Source organism: Lygodium microphyllum, chromosome 1 (assembly GCF_053477565.2).
Source record: "Lygodium microphyllum isolate KBCC chromosome 1, Lygodium_microphyllum_v1.1.10, whole genome shotgun sequence".
Taxonomy (NCBI): Eukaryota; Viridiplantae; Streptophyta; class Polypodiopsida; order Schizaeales; family Lygodiaceae; genus Lygodium; species Lygodium microphyllum.
In genome coordinates, this window is record NC_141135.1 from 94,625,569 (window position 1) to 94,634,575 (window position 9,007).

The 9,007-nt window shown below is 39.4% G+C and overlaps 1 protein-coding gene across 1 annotated transcript; it reads right to left on the reverse strand.

Moving 5' to 3' along the window:
* Window positions 1-1,888: 1,888 nt before the first annotated feature.
* On the reverse strand, window positions 1,889-7,028 carry LOC148041421 (cytochrome P450 734A1-like). Its single transcript, XM_087679205.1, has 5 exons — window positions 6,560-7,028; window positions 5,851-6,080; window positions 5,469-5,728; window positions 4,970-5,369; window positions 1,889-2,579 (listed from the first exon to the last, which is right to left on the reverse strand). The coding sequence occupies exons 1-5, from the start codon at window positions 6,870-6,872 to the stop codon at window positions 2,139-2,141; spliced, it is 1,644 nt and encodes a 547-aa protein (XP_087535331.1). The 5' UTR covers window positions 6,873-7,028; the 3' UTR covers window positions 1,889-2,138.
* Window positions 7,029-9,007: the final 1,979 nt, after the last annotated feature.

The window sequence follows — 9,007 nt, forward strand, 5'->3', positions numbered from 1 at the left end:
TATACATCTTTTTCCAGGCTTAGGGGCTGTTGCCCGTCCCCTTTCCTCTTATCCTTTTTCATCCAATTTTGCAACCTTCAATTGAAGATCCCGCATCCCTTTGCCCAATTCATCTAAGAAATCTTCCCTAATAGAGGGAACAATAGTAGGTATAGCCATAGGGTTAGCCACAGAAGCGGGTGGCTTACTAGATACTTCAACTGTCTTACCCGTAACAGTGGACAAGCTAGAGATATGCAATCTTTCTCTTCTTCTATGCTTCTTCACAAGCGCAGTAACAGCTTCCTTGATATATCTCCACTCTGTTTTTAAGCCTCTTTGTAGTCTGATCCTCCAACAAATCATCAAGCTTCTCTTAAAGCTCAGGATCAGCTACATGTAGAAACAATTCAATTTTCTGACTTGCAAGAGCTTATTGTTCTGCAAGATCCAACTACTCAAATCTACTTTCAAATTCTCTTAACAATTATGTAGCCACAAGACCCTTCATAAATTGTAACACGTACAAAATACCGGCTCCATGCAGATTGAGCCACTCCAAAGAATCCCATCTTTTGAGCATAGGTATGTACATATGCAGATACATTCCTGCCATTGAATAACTTCACCTCACACTCAACTACTTGCAAAGCATTCATCACAACACTTTCTGTTTGAGCTGAAGCTTGCATCACCTGTTGTTGTTGTACCTACATAAGCATATTCATATTTTGCACTAACTGTTGCAAAACATCATTGGAGAATGTACTCAAAGACTCTCCCATATTATCTTTCCTTCTTCTATGACGACCTTTCATGTCGGGTTCACCAATGTCGGAGGGGTTTTTGTCGAAAGGTCGAATCTACTGGGAATCAAAAGTAGAAGGAAGTAGAGATAGGAGATGGAAGAGAAGATAGAGAATAACCATGTGGTAAACACGACAAAAACAAATCATAATGAATTGAATCAATATGTATTGAAAGAACCTGGAATCTTTGCACTACTCAGAAGCAATATCCAGGCATTAGTTCTCTTGGAGCTCCTTTGTAGACCAAAAACATGGATCAGAAAAATCAGCTCTTTCTTTGCTGCCCGGAACCCAAATCTGATGGCTCCGTTGGCTCCGAAAGGGGGGTAAAACCCCAGGACACTTGATCATGAATCTCGTAGATCACTCCTTCTTCTTTCAGTTCAATCTGTAGTTTTCAGCTTGTTTATAGCGATCGCGATGCGCGCGATTTCATCCATCTATCTTTTTTATGAAAAATCTCCTAATTGGCTGAAAAACATCTAGCTTTTTACATGCCATCCTAATCTAGAAGCTTTTTCTAACTTTTTTAGATTTTTTACAATAAATAATATCATATATAGACTAAAATTATCCAAAAATCTAGTATTTTCGGATAATCGATGCAACTCACACTAATACTAATGGCTCGGATTACATTGACTATCTAGATCAATAGAGAAGTCAGATGATGATGCATTCCATACTTTTTCACACTATTTCCTCATAACATCACGACAACGCACGCACATGGAGAGATGAATTATTTAATAAAGAAGAGCAAAGGAAAAGAAAAAATATATTAAAAAAGGCATAATTAAAAAATGTTTGAAATGCATCCAATGCATACCATGTAGTCTTGGGTTTTAACTTTGTCAAGTTGTTCGGTAGATTTTAGTAGTATAGATTAAAATTTTCACGCATTGGTAACTTACACGGTAAAAGAATATTAAAAGTTGAATAACTTTCCACTTGATGTTTGTATGATAAAAAACATGTATATTGCATCACGATTTAACATGAAATCTTCTCAACTATTCTCAATCTTGTGGTGATTAATTTTTCTAAATGAATTCTAATATATAAGTTGGTTGGTATATAATTGAGATTTTTTATGACCTACTTGATACATAAGGGATGCATCTATGACAATTGTAAACATAATTGTGCACAAATCAAAGGAGGAAAATGTGTGAATTGAGAGAGCTTATAACTACGTGGTTTTTTCTGCTTTATGGGTACCATGTACATATACAAGGGATTTCTTAAATGAAGGGCTTTAATGCAAGTAATGTGGTTAGTTTCCTTTTGAATACCCTAGGACCTAGATTTTATCTAAGATAAAATATAAGCTAGGGTTGAGCATCATGGTTACACAATATGGTTTACAATTATATGCAAGCCATTCTTCGGTTGCATTGTCATAAAAAATTCAGGGCAATGTCGATATTTAGAAGAGAGAGAAAAACAAAATTGCCTTAAAATTGCAATCATGATCATCTTAGCTTCAAGAATTGCAAATGATTGGCCTATGCATGTGCGAGTTCCCAATCCAAAGGGTAAATACCCAAAAGGATGCTTGCAAGCCTTCAAAACACCCTCGTGAAATCGCTCCGGTCGAAATATGTCGACATCATCCCCCCAAATCTTTTTACTTCTATGAATAAACACAGTAGGAATAGAGAAGGTGACACCTTGTGGCAAAACCAAATCACCAAGTTTGAAATTTCCACCATTTAGAGTGGGAATGCGTGAGAACAATGTTGGAACAGTTGGATAAAGTCGTAAAGACTCATTAAAGACCATTCCCATCTACAAAAAAAAAACATTGATTAAATATATAGAATATGAAATTGATACAACAGTAAAGATTCCTTAGGTCACTTCTAGTTTTTTTTTCAAAATGCAAATATGATTATATTAAAGAAAAAACAAGTAACAACTTGTACAAAGATGTACTCAATTTTCCTAATAGTTTACTGATTGCTTTAAAAATAGTATTCATTATCTCAGTATAGCAAAACAAAGTACACAACTCATTGCAAGGAGATTTTCAAAAATGTCGACACAACTATGTGATTCTCAACTCTTCTAAACAAAACTACGCTCCTAATACAACCACATAACAAGCATAATTACCACTCAAACACAAGCCATATCGAATGAGACACCTCATTCAAATTTCGTTGATCTCCAAAGAGTGCTTGCTTCCGTACAATAGCTCCATGAAGACTGGCTTTTTCCATGTGAGACATGCAATATCACCAACCTTTTTGAGTCTTATTATAGTTCCACATAATGTGCTTGGTTGATTCATCTTCCTTTTTTCATTTTCAACATGAAACAATTCTATCAAGACTTTCCACAACATAAGATTCAACGTGAAGGGTGGACTACTAAACCACACCCTCTTCAGTATCTTTTTCCATTGCTTAATAGTACTAGGTTCTTTCTTTTTCTAGCCATCTATGGAACCCAAATTGTGTTAGGGGCATTGAAGTCTTTGTTCTTTTTTATTAATAAAACCATGCATTGAGTTACAAACATAGAAACTTAAGGAAATGCCCACCTTTGGTATAGAGGACCATTGGCAAATCATCTTGCTCTCGGAAATCTAGTAAGCCACTACTTCTAAGGATTCATGAGCTTGAATTGAAGACCAGGCTTTTCGACATCATAAAATTGGGTCTACTTGCATCCCATATGTTTGTCCAATATTTTAGACCTTTATCAAATAGAGCCTTTGATAAGGCGTAGTTTTTCATAGGAGTGAGATTGCTATACAAAGTATCCATGCTACACTAGATGACTTGATCCAATGATTAGTTGAATTGCTTCTTAGATTCTCCACATCATTTCAAAAAGCCAACATTAACATGCCAAGAATCAACAAGCTTTCGAGTAGTTTGTGAGACTTTGATAGTCATTTTCAATTTAGAGTTGAGAAGGGCATCCCAATCATTGATCCCCTCCCATTTGCACCACAAATCTATTTACAATAATGCACCATGACTAAAAGTCTTCAATCATCATTAATAGTTGAAGATTGCAAAGATTCAATCCCCAAACCACAACATACTTTAGGCTTTGTCATTTGATCCCAAGAACTCAAATAAAAACCTTCATTTACCATCAAAAGGCAATTGATCTTTTTGAAAATATTTTCCAACATTGACTTGAACAAGGAGAAGATACATGCATTGAAAAACATCATGGGGGTCAACAACTTTAGAATGGTATACAATCGACATGACCACAACAGAGTTTACCCTTCATTTTTAGCTTCCCTTATAATTTTTGCATACGCCAATCAAAGCTTTGCCTCATGGGGAAAACAATGCTAGGTGCAACACCTAAATATCTAATAGGTCTCTGACATCCGATTGACTAAGATAAATTTTGTCGAAGCCTTGTCCATAACTAAAGAGTTAAGTGCTTGGATTAAAACCTTTAATCCCTTCTCCCTATACTTCTTAGGGTCCTTATTCTCCTTACTATGTGGGTTTTGATAGAGTCTTGTGCATGTTTGGCCATGGTCTTTGAAATTCCCTATTTGGATTGATGCTGGAGGTTGAAATTAGGATTATTGCTTTTGCTTTGGACCATGTTCTACATGTGTTTTGTGAAGTTTCCAAGCACTTGCTACTTTTGCTAAGTCATGCTAAAGAAGGAGAAAATTGATGAAAATCCTAAAGATAGATCACTTCTAGTTGGTAGCACGCATGAATATATGAAGGCATTCTTGACTTTTGTGTAATTATTCTTTGCCATACTTATTGATTGGATGCATGCATGATAAGGATAAGTTACGTATCACAAGTTTCTAGATCCACTAAAATAAAACTACTCACATTTAGCATATATCTATAGAAAAAACATGAATGCACATAGAAATAATGTAATTGTGGATATTTGTTTGTAAAAAATTAGGTCTGTGTGCTAGATAGATAAGTATAGAATATGATGTATGCATGCATATAGGGCTATATAGGTGATGTATGTGTGCTAGATAGGTAAGTATAGAATATGATGTATGCATGCATATAGGGCTATATAGGTAATGTATGGATGCATGCATGGATATGTGTGTGTGTGTGTGTGTGTGTGTGTGTGTGTTTGAGAGTGTGATTGTATGCATGCATGTGTGTGTACACTTCGTCTTGTTTTTAAAAAAAAAGGCCAATGTGAGTGAGAGCACTTACCAACTTTAGCTTGTTAACTTGTTCCATGGTAGGCACACCGGTCTTAGCACCACAAATCTCCAGCACCTCACCCCGCAACTTCTCTTGCCATTCAGGGTAGATAGATAAGAGCATCGTGGTCCAAGTGAGCATGTGGGATGTGGTTTCATGGCCAGCCACAAAGAACGTTTTGCATTGATCTATCACTTGGGTGATAATTGGCTTGGACGCTTTAGGGGATATTCCTTTACGAATCGGCCCATACTTTGACTTTGCATAAAAAATAATGGCATCCAAAAGGTCAACCTTGCCTGTCGGTTTATAATTGGAATCCAAGCGCGACTCTACTAAGGTGGAAAGCTCCTTCTCAATGCTTCTTTTAAGACTCCAGTATCGATTGTTTAAAGAAGAGGGGAAATATCTGCATCGATATGGGATTATACACACGAGGTTAATGCACACGTGATGGGAATCCACAATGCAAAAGATTCTAGTCAAAAACTGTTGAGAAAGATCCAACCTCCATCCTGGTATGATGAAGTTCATGGTTGCTTGTTTGATGAAGATAGGTGCAAGCATGGTTTGCTTCTCAAATGCTCCTTTGCCTGCTTGGTACCCACTCCCGAAGCACGTACGTGCTAATATGTCTGCGGTGGCATTTTTGAAATGGTGTGCAACCTCCACTTCCATCGGGCTTCCTCCCTCCATATCTTTGCTAATTGATTCCATCCAAGCACTGGTCATCTCCATTGCAGCACAGTGCATATCCTCCATCATACCCTGCAATACAAGGTCGCAATTCAGAGTACTCAATATGCTACTCTTGTTAGTTGACTGAAATTCCTTACATTTTTCCTTCCTTGAATCACTTGATGCATTCGCAAAACCTAAGTGCTTAGTACCTTGAGTCTCTCTGGATAGAATGTGGGCTGCAGGGCGTTACGCTGGGTTTTCCAATCGTCGCCATTAGCTGTCAATAATCCGTTGCCAAAATAATCGCATGTCATTTTGTGGAAGCTGCTGTTTGATTTCGAATAGCTCTTAAAGTTCGACGTCAGGATGAGCTTAATGACTTCTGGGTCGGTCACGACAAGCCGCGGTCGAGGGCCAAACCACATGACAAACATTTCACCTGCCACAGAACCTTAGACGATCAGACGTATGTAGCCGGAACTTACACGGGGGGGGAGAGAGAGAGAAGAAGCTTTAGATGGATATGGAAGAAGATTCAGACAAACACAACATTATGAGCTTCTGCGAGGGAGGGGCTGCTAGTCCCTAATCTAAGAAGTATGACAATGTTATAAGCTTTCGAAAGGGAGGAATCGCATAGCTAGCTATTGCGTAGCTAACTAGGGGCAAGGGGCTGCTAGTCTCTAATCTGGGGCCAGCATCCCCTTCCCCAGACTCGCACCTAGTAAGGTATGCGGCCGCATAGCTGGTTAGGTATGTGGTGTCTCCTCGGGAAGGAGAAGCTCATGATGTTGAACAGTATAGGGAAAAACGAGAGAGAAGAATCCCTTTTCCCTGATGAGAATACATATATATATATGTGTGTGTGTGTGTGTGTACTGCGCGCGCGCACTCGTGTAGAGAGAGAGAGAGGGGTACCCTGGGATTTGGCCAAGGACTGGGCGTAAAACGGGATAACGCGAGCAGGGAGCAGGGAATCAGGGAAAGGCAGGGGGGAGGTGGAGGTGATGGAGAGGCGCAGGGAGCGCGCCAGCTCCAGCATGTTGCCCAGCGTCGCCGGGTTGTATGGGAGCACGAACACGCCCTGGGCCCGCAGCTGCCTCGCTATCGCCGCCGGCTGTGCCACCGCCCACCACCACAGGTAGTACGACGCCACCATCGCCACCGTCACCCCTATCACTGCACCCCAGCCGCTTATGGCCGCCCCAATATCCAGCACAGAATACTCCATGGCCCCGGTATCCCTCGCAGTACTTCCACCGGGCGAGAGAGAGAGAGAGACAGGCGCAACCGGCACTAATCACTTCGAGCCTCGATATTTTTCACAGCGCTTATGTGCGACTCAGAAGCGAAAACACGACACGAGAGAGAGAGAGAGAGAGAGAAAGAGAGAGAGAGAGAGAGAGGTGTGTTTACGAAAAAAAAAAAAGAGAGAGAGAGGTGTGTGATATTTACGAAAAAGAGAGGTGTGTGATATGCAGGGCAGCAGGGGCTTAGAATCTGACACCCACCTTCCAAAATCTTTTCATGAATCCTCTTTCTCCTTTTCCAAAATCTTTTCTTATTTTCTTCTCTCTCTCTCTCTCTCTCTCTCTCTCTCTCTCTCTCTCAAGTGCAAGGAGAGAACCAAGCCTCTCTCTCTCTCTCTCTCTCTCTCTCTCTCTCTCTCTCTCTCTCAGGCACAAGGTGACAACTAGGCTACCAAGCTCTAGCATAAGTCACAAGTGAGTTATTGTTGTGCTTTTTTTTAATGCATGCATACCACATATGAATAGAAAACTTGCAATCAATAAGTCTCAACACTCATATTATCATTACCTACTTGGTTTAATCTCTCTCTCTCTCTCTCTCTCTCTCTCTCTCTCTCTCTCTCTCCAGCTAGTTGTTTGCATAAGATTCGTACTAAGAATAGGCTCAGAATAGGCAAGCTACAAACTTAAAATTGTCATCAGCAAATAGGTAAGCTTCAAAGATTGCTTGAGCATATTAGGAATACTTTTTCAAATGCACAATGTGTAGAGAATGAAAGTGCAGATGGTATTCTCAATGGGAAAAAGAGAGTATATGTTCGTAGCTATGTTGAGAGAGAGCTATGTTGAGAGAGAGAGAGAGAGAGAGAGAGATGAGGTCACACAGAGCTAGCTACTCTCATTTTCTTCATCATTATTCAAGTAGTCCCACTCAACCTTAGTAACCTGATACATCTAGATATAAGTGATCCAAACCATACTGACCTATTGACTACAGTTAAGACATAACCCGACTTATTCAATGACACACACATGCTAGAGATAGCTCAACACATAGCTGTCATGTTGGGCATACATGCAGCTTGAGCTTGAAGTCTCAGCACTCCCCCCTTCAAGCTCAAGACAATAGCTATACACCAAGTAGCTATCTAAAGTGAGTGAATTTATCTTTACCTAAGGACTTGGTAAAGATATTTGCTACTTGCTGATCTATCTTCACATGTAGGAAATCCACCTTTCCTACAAGTACTATCTCACAGATGAAATGATAGTGTACCTCTATAAGTTTCTTTTCGGCATGATAAATAAGATTTTTTGCCAAAAGTACACTATTCAAATTATCACAATATAGTGTCATTGGAGCCTCTACCTACATATCCAAATATGCCATCAACTTCATCACACAAGCAATCTCACATGCAACTAAAGTAGCACCTCTATATTCTACCTCGGTACTCGATAGTGTAATAGTCGGTTGCTTCTTACTACTCCAACTGATCATCCCACTGCCAAGGCTAAATGCATAGCCACTAGTATGCCTCTACAATCATAAGGACATCTTGCCCAATCCACATCAATGTAGCTAGTGAGCTTCACGACCTTATCTTTCTCATAAAACAACCCATGGTCTATTGTCGCCATGACATATTGCATAATCCTTCTTACAACATCGAGATGTGGTTTCCTGGGCTTTTGCAGAAATAGACATATAAGCCCAACTGCATAACTTAGATTAGGCCTAGTGATATTCAAGTAAATCAAACTTCCGACCATCTATCTATACATAGTGACGTCTGCAATCTCAGCTCCAATATCTATGTCTAGTTTGATATTATGATCCAATGGTGTATCAAGTGGTTTACACTCTGTCATCCCATATTTTTCTTAGCATTTCCAAAGCATAATGTTTCTACATCAACCACAATCCATTAACTAGATTTATCACTTCAATGCCCAAGCTCACATAAATATTTCATGTCAAATTCAAATTTTAGCATACTCATCACATTTTGTATTCCAATGTCATCATCACCTATAATGATGAGATCATCCACGTAGATGACTATCACAACCGATCCTCTATCTATTAGCAAATGGATTGTGATAAGCCCTTCCA

Coding starts and splice junctions, on each gene's coding strand:
- LOC148041421 (XM_087679205.1), bottom strand. CDS start 6,872: ATGGAGTATTCTGTGCTGGATATTGGGGCGGCCATAAGCGGCTGGGGT. Junction 6,081..6,559: donor GTCCTTGGCCAAATCCCAGG/GTACCCCTCTCT, acceptor GTTCTGTGGCAG/GTGAAATGTTTGTCATGTGG. Junction 5,729..5,850: donor TCTATCCAGAGAGACTCAAG/GTACTAAGCACT, acceptor CTTGTATTGCAG/GGTATGATGGAGGATATGCA.